At 41.0% G+C, this 15,567-nt stretch overlaps 1 protein-coding gene and 1 long non-coding RNA gene across 3 annotated transcripts in view; one reads left to right on the top strand and one right to left on the bottom strand.

The window, feature by feature from the left end:
- IPO5 (importin 5) overlaps window positions 1-5,612 on the top strand; it is a 37,624-nt gene extending 32,012 nt beyond the window's left edge. The window contains exons 24-26 of the mRNA XM_416978.8: window positions 1,252-1,480; window positions 2,417-2,558; window positions 4,866-5,612. Coding sequence (XP_416978.5) covers window positions 1,252-1,480; window positions 2,417-2,558; window positions 4,866-4,952 — 458 coding nt within the window. The 3' untranslated portion in view covers window positions 4,953-5,612. The remainder of the gene's footprint in view (window positions 1-1,251; window positions 1,481-2,416; window positions 2,559-4,865) is intronic.
- Window positions 5,613-5,915: 303 nt separating this feature from the next.
- On the bottom strand, window positions 5,916-12,869 carry LOC107051115. Of its 2 annotated transcripts, none has more exons than XR_006933972.1 (2): window positions 12,750-12,869; window positions 5,916-10,158 (listed from the first exon to the last, which is right to left on the bottom strand). It is a non-coding gene; the product is annotated as an uncharacterized LOC107051115 (long non-coding RNA). The 2 variants fall into 2 exon arrangements; XR_003073376.3 differs by having other exon boundaries at window positions 5,916-9,436.
- Between the last annotated feature and the right edge of the window lie 2,698 nt (window positions 12,870-15,567).

The raw sequence follows: 15,567 nt of genomic DNA, 5'->3' as shown, positions 1-15,567 counted from the left end.
CAGTTAACTGCAATGCTTACTGATGGAAATTGTGGTGTGAGATTTCACTCTTCAGTAATAGGAGTTGCTTTGAAGTGTGCTTTCTGTACAATTCCACAGCCTGTTTTTATGCTGGTATGGAATTTTACAGATTTGGGATTATATTTTTAGTGGAACACAAGGTCAGTTGTTCCCGTGTTTCTGAAGTCTGCATGGACACAAGTGGTGAGATGGAGGTCAGCCTCTTCTCCTGGGTAACAAGCAGTAGGATGAGAGGGAATGGCCTTGAGAAGCACTAAGGGAGGTTCAGGTTGGATATTAGAAAAAACTTCTCCAAAAGGGTGGTCAGGCACTGGAATGGACTTTCCGGGAGGTGGTGGAGTCACTGAATCTGGAAGTGTGCATGAAACATGTAGATGTGGTACTGAAAGTCGTGGCTTAGTGGGCAGTATTGGTGGCAGGTGGATGGTTGGGCAATAGGTAGACGATCTTAGAGGTCTTTTCCAACCTTGGAGATTCTATGGGTTAGAAGTGTGACATCAATATTCATAAGAAGTATGTATGCACGTGGTTGCCCACATGACCATTTAAAATAAATTGTTGTTAATGCAGCAAGAAAGTTGGCATTTTTCCTTGAAGTTTGATTTTTGCTATGCAAACTATACCAGATGGGATCACCATATGAATTTACTTCTATGAGCTTTTGCTAATGCACCTTTTAGCAGGCCAGGAATATGTTTGTCTATATACATGTGTATGCAGACATGCAATAGATACGCAGCAGGCAGGCACTGTTGACATGCGCCGCTGTCCAAATTAAAGTGGTGTTTTTAATCATCAACGTTTATAGAAGCTGATAGATAACGTTAGTTGTCTACTTCCTTTTTCCCATAAATTAGGAGTTGTATATTGTAGGTCGTGTAACTTCAGTTGAGAGACAGCAGATGATAACTATTTTTCCTCTTCTGCCCTTGTAAAGCAAACTCAAACTTGTGTGTTAGCTGTCTTCTTCTTTCCTCTATCTATGTATTTTATGGGTTATTGAGCAAGGAAGAACCCAAAAGCAGTGGGACGCTGGGACAGCCAGAGTAGTGGGGCAGTAGTGGAGTGGGATGGCTGGATTTTGCTGCATGGGTGAACAAACACAAACACCACAATATAGTTTACAGACTTCTTTAGTTTAAGTAGTCATCTCTTGTAGAATTTGTGATGTTAGTAAAATACAACCTGATTGTGCATTAAATTTTATTCTTCTGTTGTTTTCTCTATCAGAGGCGCTTCCATTGCTGGTGAGAGTCATTCAGTCGCCAGATGCCAAAACCAAAGAGAATGTCAATGCAACAGAGAACTGCATTTCAGCTGTAGGGAAGATAATGAAGTTCAAGCCAGACTGTGTAAATGTTGAAGAAGTCCTGCCACACTGGTTATCATGGCTTCCACTTCATGAAGATAAAGAAGAAGCTGTTCATACTTTCAATTATTTGTGTGACTTAATTGAGAGGTAAGGTGATGTTATCGATGTTATGCAGAAAGTGAGCTCGTTTGCAGATCATTTCTTTGCATTCATTTTCTAAAACTGAGAAGCTGTCAGGTTAATTCCCTTATGCTTTGAAGAAGATAATTTGGAAAGTCACAGCAGTGTCTTCCGGAATGGTATTGCTAATCTACAAACAGTCACTATTATCATCCTAATTCACATCTGTAAGTTGAAAAAGGAGACAGTTGTAGGGAGACAACATGGCAATACTGACCTGTATGTACATACACACTTATTAGAACTCTTCACTTCTGTATACCAGCACACTTCTCTTGTCCCCAGCTGTGCGCACAGTGCTCAGCCTTGCCATGCTCTTCTCTAGAGCTCTGTCTGTCCCACATTCACAGTCCCCGTGTTACAGCAGTGGTAGGTGGCAGGGCTGGAAGCAGAATGTGTTTTCCTTCTCAGTTGCTGGCTGCCAGCACTCCTTTGCTCCAGAACTTGGCTGGGAAAGAGAGAGCAAAACTGTTTACTGGTGGTGTCAGCGAGAGTGCTGGCAGAGAGCTGAGGTCACTGGTGCTCTATTGACACCAGTAATACAACCTCTTCCCCCTTAGAGCACTGAGAGAGAGAAAGAAGCCCTTTCAGGCAGGGTATTTCTGTCACTTTATTTACAGTTTCATCTGCATGGAACTCAGCATTTCCATAAAGGACAGAACTTCTTTCTGATAAAGTGTAGGTGGATTAAAAATCAGCTGGTTAAATATTAACAGGAGGAGGAACATTCTGTCAGCAAGCAACAAAGCTATGCATACTTGCTAAGCTGAGTGAAACTTGGATGTAAACAAGCAGCTTAAGAATAAGATATTTCAAAATCACTCAGCTTAAATGTGAAATGTTTACATTAAGTTCTTTAGTTAAACATTGCTTTATTTGTAATGTGTATTTTTATCGTAACAGCAACAATCCAGTTGTCCTTGGTCCCAACAACTCTAACCTTCCCAGAATATTCAGTATAATTGCGGATGGTGAAATCCATGAAGCTATTAAACATGAAGATCCATGTACCAAGCGATTGGCTAATGTTGTTCGCCAAGTGCAGGTAAACACTTTCTTTCTTATACATAAAGGGGAACACTTAGGATTTGCTTTCAGAAGCATCAAAACTGTCAGACTAGTTCTGAGAGCCTTGTCTCCTTAAACAGTGGCGCTTCAACCAATGATGATGGAGATTGTGGGACGTTCCTAGAGCCATTTCTGTTAGAACTTGGTAATGTTTGCACTTGAATAAAGGAGTCAAGTCTGTTTTTATATCCAAGTTTCTCAGATGCTTGTTAATTAAAGTCCTAAGATGCATAGCCCACCTGTTAGCATCAGGTTTACTTGACAGTTACAGCATCTAATGATAGAAGGACAGTATGGCTGCATGTGGCTCTGGGCAGCCTGGTCTAATGGTTGGTGACCCTGCACATTGCAGGGGGGTTGAAACTCGATGATCATTGTAGTCCTTTTCAACCCAGGCTGTTCTGTGATAGAAAGTAATGTGCCTGGCAAGCGTACGGCCTATAAAATGTGTATGGGATTTGGAGCAGCAGCTATTCAATCATTGCCCCTTGTACCTGTCATCCTTTGGGAAAACTTGGGTTCAAGAGTTGTAGGAATACTGGATTTTGGGAAGGATTTACTTGGATGACTCTGTCAGCCTGTGAGATCTAGTATGTCTGGTAGAAAATAACTTCCTTTGCTGAAATGCCAAATGAGGGACTTAAATCAACCAAAAATTAGGAATGAAACTCATGCAAGGGTGGCCACTGTGGATTCTCATTTACAGATATGAATTCGTTGCTGTTAGTATTTAAAGTCTGGGTATGGAACTTAGGATTTGCCAATACGTTTGTTCAGTCTAGCTCGTATGTACCTGTATAGACTAGTTGTGTATTGTTTTGTCTTGCTTTTCGAAGTTCTGTTTTGACCAAGACTGGTAGGCATAGATAGGGTGGAAACTAGTTTTGTCTCAAATAGTTTAAGACTGGGGGGGGGGGGGGGGGGGGAAATCTTGAAGCTCATGACGTGGGTTTATTTGTTAGGGATTTTGTTTGTCTGTTTTTGCTGTTGGTGGCTTTTTTGTTGATTAATAATTGTAGCTTACTGTTGCCAACCTTGCATCTCTCCACATATAGTAATTTGACTTTAGTAGAGCATTGCAAGTATTTTAGCCCATAGAAGGAACTTTGGAGGCTGCGTAAGTGCTAGCAGTTTCCTGGAATCTGGGAAGCAGCAGCAGGCAGAAGGACTTTCTTTTGCAGTTTTCTGAGTGAGCTGTTCCACTGCCAGCATCTGACATGAGTAGCGTTACGGTCAGAGCTGGAATCTCATATAAACTTTTTTTCCCTCGTGCTTAGATGTTCTCATGCCAGGAATATTTCAGTGTAGTATCAATTCAAATGTCATAAATGCTGGCAGAGCACACGTAGTTCTGCAACATTCCACAATACGTCGAGAGTATAAAATATCTGATCTTACTTAAAACAAACCAAAAAGCAACACTTGAGTTCTTTGTTTCCAAAGTCTGAATCCATTTTTAATGCTTTAGAAACAAAGTGTGAGAAAAGGGCATTTATAATAAAGCTGAAAATAAAAACTTGGAGTAAAACAGTCTTCTAAATGTACTTAAAGTACACTGCTGTTACAAATCCGATGTCAAAGCTAGTCACATAAGACAAGGTGCAAGTTGCTTCCATCTTTTTGTAGCCAAATCAATGCTTTTTCCAAAACTTTTTTTCATTTTCAGGATTTTCTACTCTTAACTTGAAAATGGTAGCACACATGAGGTATAGTGAGGCAAAGGTGGATGTGGGTTTACATTTACCAGTAAACAGCTGAATGCCTTCTCTGTAGAAGGAAGCTTACTGTTCTTCTATCTAAAGAGTAATCCTGTGCATCTGCAGCAGAGTTACAGCCTCATTCACTCACTGTAGTTGTGCTATAATCGCAGCGCTCAGTTCCTCTGAAGACATTACTGATGCCTGAGTGCCCAAAAGATAACCTATTTATTTTAGCACCAATTGTTTTTGCCTGGATGTTGATCTTTCAGCTTCAGTGCAAATGGTTAGGCACTGTCAACTAAGGAATGAAGAGTCAGTTTTTGGTTTGACCCACTTAGTTATGGGGAGTTCCCAGGAATTTCAAATCAAGTGACTGTGGTGCTATTTAACCACAGTTTGCCTTTGAGTATTTCGGGGCATCTCTCTGAATGCAGAATCGTGTATACGTGAAGATTTCAGTCTGTCCTTTAGCATATGTATTACAAAAATCCGGTGAATGCTGAGCTTTCTAAACATATAAGATTGCAGTATGTGCCTTAAAAGCTTGTGAGCCCCTATAAACCCAACTTCTCTGTTTTTTCTAGACATCCGGAGGACTGTGGACAGAATGCATATCACAGCTCAATGCAGATCAACAGGCAGCCATACAGGAGCTCCTGAACTCTGCTTGAAGGGCCTTAAGCATCATCTGCAAGAAAACTAACTCCAAATAAACGTTTACCCTATTGTTTAGGTTTCTTTTGTTTCTTTTTTTGAGTAAAACAGAACTGTAGTGCGTGTAGGCCATTCTTCTGCAACCTACAGGCAGTGGCAACAGGAAGAAGCATTCTTTCAGAATGGTGTTTAAGTCGGTATCTGTCCCACAACACTGAAGAAGTTTCCTGTAAACCCTACAATAGCACTGAAGAGTATTTTTCTAACGGTATTAGCCATCCATACGATGGCGAAAGGGAAACAAGTTGAATTTTCTCATTAGACATAATGAATTAAGAAACAGCTTTAAGACCTTGTATTCAGCAGTAGATGTATGTTATAACAGATAAACATTTCTCTACATCTAGTGTTAATTGTATTAATTGGAGTGTGAGTCTTTTGTAGGGTAGAAAGTGTCCTTCTGCCCGACAAGTTAGTAGATCAAAAGATGCAAAACCGAAGACAAAAACATCGAGCATGAAGACCTCATTGATCGCACTTCCAGATTCCCAAAAACAACTTGTACAGTGACTCAATGAGGAAAGCTGTTCAGCTTCCAGCCCTTGAATGTGAAGTCTTTTTGGCATGTCTGACAGTATCTCATTCACTCCTCAATAAATGACATTGAAACACAAGAAGCTTGTGTAGAAGTCCAGTGATGTGTGGTTCTTTTAATTCCCTCTTGTGAAAAGATGCAAGTACCAAGCTATACAAGTCATGATTTTATATTTGAAACTTTGTATATTGTTGCCTATTACAGATTTTATGCATTTTCGCTTGACTTTTTAACAAATTTTTCACCCAAGTGTGTAGAATGGAAACTTAACTGCATTCCTCTTAAGACAGTAAATTTACGTATCTTAAAAATGTTTTATGTTCAGGTGTAATTGCATTTCGTAACTTATAAAATGGAGTGTCATTCCAGCTGCAAATGTGTGACATGATCCGGCAGCCAGTGTTAACTGGTAGTATGTTTTTGGGTTTTTTTTTTATGTAATTGGTTCCCTGACCTGAAAGAATCAAGAACTGTTTCAGGTGGTTTTTTTTAGTACAGTAAGAGCAGTACACCATTTCCTGGCTAACCTAAAGCTAAAATAAACATGTAGAGTGTTGGAGTTCTAACAAAGGTCAGTGTGAAGTTTGTGCTTTTATTACTTTCAAGATGCTGGAATATATATCGATGGGTTTTTTTAACTTCTTCACTGGAGTGTCTTTCCAAGTCAAATGCAATCTCAGTAGACCCTCAAAACATGCATGTCTTTTGAAAGAAGGTGCAAGTTTTCTTCCTTTATAAACAAGGAAAGGTGGAAATTTACATGTAATGAATTCACTGTCAAGAGTAAGCTTAGTTTTGCCTCTGAAAATTGTTTGAATAAAATAGTACAGACTAAGGTATATCAGAGGCTGTCCAGGACTGTTATATCCTAATATTTGTGACATGAAATGCCTTAACCGTATGGACTGACACTGTAGTTCATTCAGAAGCAGCTGAAATAATAGTAATAATAGAATAATTTCCAGGTCCCATTTTGTTAATTGTTTTTAATCTTGCATTTGCAAAATTGAAGCACTCGTACATTGTGACATGAATTGGTAAGGATTAGGTAGCAGTACTGTGAGAGAACTGCAAGTCAGCACAGTTACCTCAATCGCTGATTAGTTATTTAAATCTTTGTTGTTTCCTGTTTAAGTTTCAGTTGTCTTTATGTGAATTTCCCTTCAGTCTAAAACACTTAAGTTGTTCCCCACAGCTTCCTTTTTTTTTTTTTTTTACCTTTTCCCTCAAAATTTCATTCCCATTCTTTGGAATGCCAGTGTTTGGGAAAAGGTAGTTGAACTTCTGTTACGATCCCAAAAACAACATTGACTTTGGCTTTCTGAGAGTAACATTGAAGTTGCAGTCCCAGCGGACCGACTTTTATCTTTCTTTCAGCCCAAATAATTTGGACCAAGTAGAACTGAGAATGCAGGTTGCTCTGTGTGCCAGAGGAGCACCGAACAGCACCGTGCAGTTGCTTCTACCTTGTTAATAATCCTTTTATCAAAGGAAAGAGCACTGAATAAGTCAGTGCAGATCAGTTCCTTGAAGTACACAGAGGTTCCCCGTGAATTTGTCAGAGAAAAGCCAAACCTGTAGCATTTTCTTAACTCGTGAGCTTTAAAGGCTGAATTGTTTTCACCATTTAAAAAACTCTCAGTGCTAGTTTTAGCTTTTCAAGTTCCTTACTTAATGTTTATATGAGTACAAACCTTCCTTTGCCATCAATCGTTCTTGATCTTCCTTGAGCAGCGAGGTGTGGTTGCCCAAAAAACATGTAGTGTCAACAGTAGCTTTATCTGCCATAAGCAAAAAATAAAAAGCTGCTCTTAGGAAGGAATCTAGCAGTGGTTACTGATATGGGAAGGGACATAGTTTTATTTCAACCACTTTCAGGTTACGCTTCACTTGGAATACTCTGCCACTGAATTTGGTTGAAGTACCTCATGTAGCACAAAGAGCACTGCAAATGGCAGCCGTGATCTGCATTGCCAGAGCAAAGAGGTGTCCCAAACCCTCCCAGACAGCTAAACAGAAGGGTTCCTTGTTTTTAGAAGCAGTTCACTGTCCAAAGCCTAGGTGAGTTCCCATCAAAACTCTCATCTGTGTAAGAAAATGACTTGGTAGATGTATGGTCTTGACGCAGCGTTTGTGTACAGTCGGGACCCATTGTCATCACTTTCTCTCTGCAGAGACTTCAGTGTAATGCGGAGTACAAGGGCTGGTGCTCCACAGCACAGAGCAGCTATGCCAAATGTTGTCTGCTATTTTCTACAAGTCTGAATCTTTCAGTCTCATGTATGGAGTAAGGCGTGAGAGTACAATGTGTTGCACAGCTGGAATTTTTGATGAAATAAAGAATTAAGGAAGGTGAATTTCCTAACGGCTCTGTGTATGCATCTATGTCCTGGGTATGCATCCACCTGGGCTCGTGATCTGGAGCTTTATTTCTGCCCTAGTGCTTTCCATGGGGGTGTGTGTGTGTACAGAGTCTTCCACATCCAGTAGGAGTAGTGTGAAAAATCATGAAGTCAAGTGGCTGCCACCCTGTATTTTTTTTTCCAACTTTGATGTATTTTACTGTGGGGAGCAATCAGCCTTTGCTTCTTAATCATTCGATTCTCTCCTAGCTGTACTTGCATGGATCACAAGAAGCTCTTAAGTTCTAAGAAACGCATTTGTTGACTTCAGGGAACATGACCTATGCTTCTGTCTGGTAGAGGTGATGGCCACAAAGGTGTTTGCGTTGCTTTGCTTTAAAGAACATCTCTCAAGACAGTTCAGCATCTATTGGGATGTCAGGAGTCTGGGATAAGCACTGGATAATGGTCATGGGGTTGATCTCACCTGATATAAGGTATCTGTGATGATGTTGGTGTGTAAATAATCTGCAGCTCAATCAACTCAGTGAAGGAACACAGATGTATCTAGATCATCTAATGCTTAATCGTAAGGAAATGTTTCGTTGCTCTCCAAGTTGGTGCTGGTAGACTATATGTGGTTAGTACCTCCAGTCATCCTTCAGATGGTGTTTATAATTAGCAGTACAATGGCACTGAGTAACATCCACGGTTGTACTGCAGTGCAACCGCTTGGAAATGGATTTCCTGGAACCTCTTATTTCCCTACTCCTGGGTTCAATAAGTACAAAATATTGTCTCCCCAGCAGTCTCAGCCATCCCCTTGCTGCCTCATTGAGTCAGCTCTCATGGAGATTCCTCAACCCACTGAGGTGTTTCACATTGACAGGTAAATTATCTGCTAATTAATTCTCATTCACTTGTAAGCTTTAGATGACACTCTTATTTCTGGAGGGTATAAGTTACCTCCATTGGCATCTCCTTCTGTCATAGAGTCAGATTTCTGTCTTCTGCTTCATCGCATTTAGCCTCTGGTAACAGATACAAACCATGTGTGTGCCTCTGCCTCTACTGAATTCATTCTCTCTCACGAGAGAGAGGGAAATGCAGACTACCCCAGAAGCCATGAAGTTGCTTCTTTCTTATCTCAGGAAGAGGTTTCCACATATTTGTTTCTGATGCAGAAGAGATGTGAGGACTGAGGAACCACCTGGGACATGACGTTTCATACCTCTAAATACAAAATGCTAAACTTGGTGACAGCACAGCTTGTCTATTGGTTTGTCACACAAGTTTTAGAATGCCTTTCTCCATCAGTGTGTTTGCTTTTCAAAGGCAGCATCTTGTCCCTTCATGGCCCGTGGGGCCCAATGCTTGGGTTTGATTTATGTGTTCGCAGATCTTGCCTTCAAAATCAACACCAATCTTTCCAATCACGCGATAGAGAAGAAACCAAATGTCCTCTAATGGCTGCTCCATTGGAAATCCAGGCAAGGAGTGGTGACCTGGCACCGTGATCCCAGAGCGCTGTAAGGCTGGAGTTCGTGTGTAATTCACCTCTGATCTGGAGACAAAAAATGACAATTTCTGCCTGAGGAGACTGCTCCTACAGCCGCTGCCGGAGCTGTTCTGTCACTCGCTCAGGCCCGTAAGGTAATTTCCTCCATATGTTTTCAAGAAGCGAAGAGAGGACCAGTACGTTTCAGTCTGCTTGGTTTGTGATTTCTCATTCCCACTCAAGACGTTGTCTGTGACCTTTCTGCAGGTCCAGCAAATTTTTGCAGCTGCTAAACCATGAAATCAGTGGATCCTTTGAGTTTGGTACTGGAACCACTCTTGTTTTAAGGATAACTTACATTTGTAACAGAGTTTTGCTTGCTTAACGTTAGCTAATGAAAATTTAACAGTAGTTAATGCCTTAAGGATTTTTGGTTGGTTGGTTTAGGGGCTTGTTGTTTTTTTTTAATTGGTTGGTTGGGCTGGGTTTTGAGTTTTTCTTGAAGTACGTGGTGCTGTATGTTGCTCCTAGCAAAGGAGGTTCAATGCTAAATGCTAAAATGGTATGCTGGATTGTCACAACAAACCACCCCTGCATCTTCCAGAAAAGGATGGATGAATATGTGCTGGCAGACGCTCCCAAGGGGAGTACTGCCCATGGGTGAAAGCTGAAGAATTCCTGAGTGAGTAGTGAGTGCAGGAAACTGGGTTTGTCTTCAGTCAGGGTGACACAGGAGGTCCTTGCCCATCTCTTGTTTTGTACACACTGTCAGCACTACTCACCAGCTTCTGTGGGGGGTAGAAGGGAGGAGGGTATCTCTCTAACACAGTATTTCTGCATTGATTGTGAGACTGCTTATTTTTGAAGTAGCAACAGAAAGGTTTGGTTTCATGTTTTTTTTAATATGTCTGAAGTACGTTCCTCATGTGCAATGCATGCTGTTAAAACATTGTTCTTTAATAACAGTAGGGTCCTATCCCGAGGCGATAGGATTGATGTAAATTAACAGACGTTTAATATTCAGTTCATACACTACTTAAAAAACAAATGGTAATTTTCCAGGAATAAATAAATAAGTAAATAAATAAAGTTTTAGGTAAAACCCACAGTTTGGATTCCGACATGAAAAATGTGATCATAACACAGTACCTTGAAATGGGGAAGCTGACCTTGCCAGAATTACTTTAATTGTGCAATATCGCCATTTAAAAGTACCTACTGAGAATAAAACACCAAGAGATGTTTTTACTGTGGAGACGTGTAGTCATCGTTACTTTGGGTAAAAAATATCACCAAAAAGTTGTCTGTTTAGGTATTCCTAAATGGGGAAAAAAAACATAGGAAAAGATGGCACACCAAAATTTCCTAAAATGAGGCCGTATCAACAGTTAGCTTGAAGTGTGTTCCGTGCTCCAGCTGGAGTTTCTTCTGGCCAGCAGATGGAGACGATGCAGCTGAGTATCAGAGTGCCGTGCACTGTGCTAGGGGAGTTTATTGCTCCTTAGTCTCTGGTTGGGGAAGGTGTCTCTTACCAGGGCTGTTCTACAGGAAGGTGTTAACGGTAACTGCTGTTTACTGACGGTGTGTGCACAGCACAGGTGGTTTGTCTCAGGTGGTATTAGCAGACATGGAGAAGGAAAATTAGAGAAAGAAAGGAACTGTGGCTCATGGCTGGGCTCCTGGGGCTCCGTATTAACATCTGAAGTGTGGATTCCTGTCCTTATAAAGAGCAAAAGCTTGCAGACATTGCTGGGGGTAGCAGGCTGTAATAAGAAGGTACATTTCAAGTGGAAAGGTAGAAAGAGATAACTAATATTTATAGCTCTGAAAAAAAAAAAAAAAAAAAAAAAAACAGAAACAAATAAACACCCAAATCAGCACTGAAATGGCCTAGCCCAAACCAGCAGGACCTGTGCTCCCTTCATCACTCGTGATGAATGTAAAACAGAGCTCTGAGTGGTTGCCCACTGTAACTTCTTTTTTCCTAAGATAAACATTCAATAATGTTTTGTAGGTTCTGACATAGGAGCAGCAGATGGCTGAAAAGTGAGGGCAAGACAAAAGCCATCTCGTCTGCGGTGTTTGGCCTGCTAGGCCCAAGCCCCTGCTATTCCAATAGAAAAGATGCTCTGTTTCCAGCTGTGTTTTGTAGGTCTTTTATTCTTCTCCAACACAGTTGCCGATGTTTTCCCTTATGAAACAGGTACTAAAAATTCAAACAACTTCCTTAAGAATTGGCTTCCTAACATCAAATCACCTGAACTTTGTGGGCAAACTGAGAGGTTTAGGAACCTAAATATCTTCTCTAACTTCAAAACACAACCAGGGGCAGTTATTGGGTCATCTAAAAAAGAATCAAGATTAGTTTTCCCCTGAATCCTAAATTTCTCTGATAATACCATAATGATGGTGGAAAAAAATGATTGCTTTGATTGGAAAAAGAGCACCACTGAAAGGCTTTAGGCTGATTTTCCTCATAAGAACTCCTCTTTCTCTCCCGTTGCAGACCGTGCTGTATGAGTGACTGTGCAACTTGGCCCTGTGTTTGAGCATGATCCTAATGCCGGTGCATGGAAAAGGAGACAAAGGTTAAGAAAGAGGGGAGAAGTTTCATCCATTCACAGTGCCACCCACCTGAAGTGGCCCTGAAAAAAAAATAAGGGCTCTTCACGTTGAAAAGGCGACAACCTTGAGGGATACGGTGTGTGCATCTACACACTCATGAACGTATGGAAGTGGGTGAATAGGGAATTCAACATTTCTCCGCAACTGGGTACCCAAATGATGTATGAGGATGTTTTCAAGTGCTGCAATTAATGTGTGAAAGTAATTTCTGATGGGTGTGTCTAGAAATTAAACTGGAGAACTGGGGCAGCTCTGTCAGCGTAGGCTTGTTGGTGCTCATTAAGCAAGGCATCTCAAGGAAACTCCTTCCTCAACAAGTCCATAAATCATGGAGCAGGGTAAGCACACCAGGGGGAGGCTTGCTCTACACTTATCCCATGCCCCATGTTTTCTCCCTCAGGCTCCCACAGCCATTTGCACTCATCCATCATTACTGCATTCCTGTCCTCACTTTTTTACCCCCTATAGTTTTGTTTGCACAGAATCTCTGTGCACCTCCAAAGCTCTTCCCTGTGTCTGCAGAACTTTCTGATATAGGGAACACATCTTCAAACGGGTCATATAGGATCAGCTAGGGTAGAAATCGCTTTACGTAAAGCAATTTCAGTGCTGATGTCCATGTAGACACTTGCTATGGGGCCTGGAAAGGAAAAAATGCTTTCTCATCTTGGCAGTGCTGAGCGTTACATGGCTTCTGAACAAAAGACAAAGGAGAAATACTTAGTGGAATAAAAGCATAATGAAACATTCTGACCTTTTTCCCCCTGCACTCTTCTCGAGGAGCTCATATGCAGGCTTTTTTCAGGCATTCGAGAGTGGCAAATGTGAAATGCTGAATTTTAGTAAGTAACCTGCACAGGGATCAAAGTGCAGCAGAAAGCAAGGCATGCAGCGAGGCTCTCTGCTTTCCCCTGGTAGAAGATTAAACAGCTTTAATAGTGCAGTTTTATGAGAACCACAGCCCCTCTGTTACTGGCCTGCCTCTTCAGGAGGAGACATTACAGCAGGAAGCAGGGATTAGGGTTTCCTCTCCAGTGCCAGAGGGAGATATGGCACAGTGCAGATGTGCAGTGCCAGAGCTGTCAGCAACCACAGGGAGTCTGCGGAGGGAACGAGCTAACCAGACAGTGGTGAAGCAATTAGAAATATCAAAGGAAAGAATGTGCTTTGGAATGTAAAGGCATGAGATGATAGGCATCTTTAGTATAAAGAACCGGTTAAATTTAGTACAGGCTATTATTAAAACTCCTGGCACATTAAGACATTTCCTGGGAACTATTCTGGTTAAGCCTGCACTATTTCAGCAGTAAATTCAATCCAGTTATGTATTCAACTCATTTTGAAACGTAGTATCTAAAAGAATGAGATTTTCTTTTTTTTAATTATCTTCTTAATTCTACTGAAAATAGCAAAAAATCACCACAGGAAATTAAGATTATTATTATTTTTATTATTATTTGAGATCAAATTTGCCCTAAAGATCAATAAAGCAAAAATGATAAGCTCCTGTACTTCACTGTCCCAGCAAATAGTGAATCTCATATTTAAAATAATCACAAAATGGAAAACTTTACAATGAAATGAAAGGATATGGAGCACCATAACAGTGGAAGGAATGAAGACATAGCATATACAGACCACTCACTGAGGAAACTGCAAAAATACAATAGACATAAGGGATTTTTTTCTCTGAAATATTGCAGGAAAATAATTGGAAGCCGTGGTCACGAATTACAAATATGTAAATTGGGTGAAACAGTTGGGCATGGGAAAAACACATACCACCCTCACCTGCACTCGGCATCTCAGAAAACTAAGAGATCGTACAGAGAGCATCCCTGTCTGTCTGCCAGCATCACAACCTCGGGAATAGGACAGCAATCATCACAGACATTTCCAGCTCACGGGAAGAGTCCACGCTGCCATGCATGCTGAACAGGTGAAGTGCAGTCTTTGCAGTGATTGACCAGTGGGGACATTTGCAAAGGGAAGAACACGGAAAACAATTCTGCGTATCATTGCCTGCAAACTGATGGGAGCTCATAGGAGAAAAAGGAGAGACTTAACCCACTCGACCATTAAGGAAACTTTTCCTTCCCGTATCAAAAGTACACTACAGCAGAAAGTAGACAGCCGTTGAGATTTTTCCTTGGTGGTGGAATTGATGCTTCATAGCTTTTAGTCTTAATTCTGCTTTTTTTACACCCTTCCCTAGGGTGCTCTAGCAGGGAAGGTTGGACTCCATGATCTCCAGAGGTCCCTTCAAGCCCCAATTCTGCAATTCTGCAATTCTGTGATTCTGTGGTCTGTTGAAATTCTACTTACAAAGAAAATGAGTGCAACGGATAAGAGAAAAAAGCAGGAAAATAAATGCTTTCCAAGTCTGTAATCATTTGATTACTTGATTTTATTAAACGTAAATTATGCAGACCTTGCTAAGCTTTCTGCAGTAAAATATTGTTTCTGTAAATTATTGAGTACCTTTCATTTTCTGCACAGAAAGTCTCAAGGATTCCTTTTGAAGAAGGAATTTCGTTAACGAAATTAAACCCAAATAGAAGCTAATGCTCTTGTTTCTCTTCATTCCGGTGCACGTCTCAGATGAGAAGCAAATACATTACCGCCCTCAGCAGACGCGGTGTCTGCTCTGACATTTGGAGGAATTGGCTAATCCCAAAGCCTGCATTCTGAGATAGCAAAATCAGACAGCGAGCGGATGTTTGCCCTGACAGGTTTCGCAGTTGCTCCCTCCAGCCAAATTTCGGTGTTCTAAAAGTGAAAGCAGAAGAATAGGACGATGGATAAGATGGTAATTAAGTCACCTGTTCTGAGTAGCTGATGTAAAAATGAAATGCCTGTTGTCCAATATGAAGCTAGAAAAGAGCCATGAGAAATCCTGGATGTGATGGTGCATGAGATAAGGTTCCCAAACTGTCCCAGGAGGATTTATTCGGAGGTACTGCAGTGTTCCAGATGTATTCACCTGCAGAAAGTCACAGTAAAAATATTGGCAGAGGGATGGAGGGGGAAGTGGAGAGTAAGAGGGATATTACTGTCATGGGAACCTTTAAGTCTGATAAAGCTATGAGCCACGTTGTTCTGTGTTCTTCCAGTTTTTATACATATGAGAGTACTCTTCAGCTGTGATTACTCATGGCATAAGTTCTGAGGGGCTGTAGAAACAGCACTGTTTTCCCTGTTTTAGAACTATGTTTGCTTATATCAGCCCAGATACTGAGATGGTTCTTCTTCATCACAGTACTAAAAGGTCTCAGAATCATTTAATGAATGTAGTTGTATGAGTCTTTCTGGAAACCATCACCTTCCCACACACAAACCTTTTATAAAGTTTGCTCTGTCCAAAATGACAAAAGCGCTGGAAGGAAATGAGCCACGATACAGGGAGTTCTACCTCAGACTCTGAGTTATTAAGAGACATTCTGTTCTCAAATGGATTTGGTTTTCTTCTCCAAAAAAAAAAAAAAAAAAAAGAACTGAAAGACGGATGAGGTTGGTTGGTATCTAAAAGCCATGTCCAGAAGCAGGATTGCTCCTGCCGAACACGGCACCTT

Source organism: Gallus gallus, chromosome 1 (assembly GCF_016699485.2).
Source record: "Gallus gallus isolate bGalGal1 chromosome 1, bGalGal1.mat.broiler.GRCg7b, whole genome shotgun sequence".
NCBI lineage: Eukaryota > Metazoa > Chordata > Aves > Galliformes > Phasianidae > Gallus > Gallus gallus.
The sequence above is the reverse complement of the archived record's forward strand: the minus strand, read 5'-3'. Positions and strand labels throughout refer to the sequence as shown.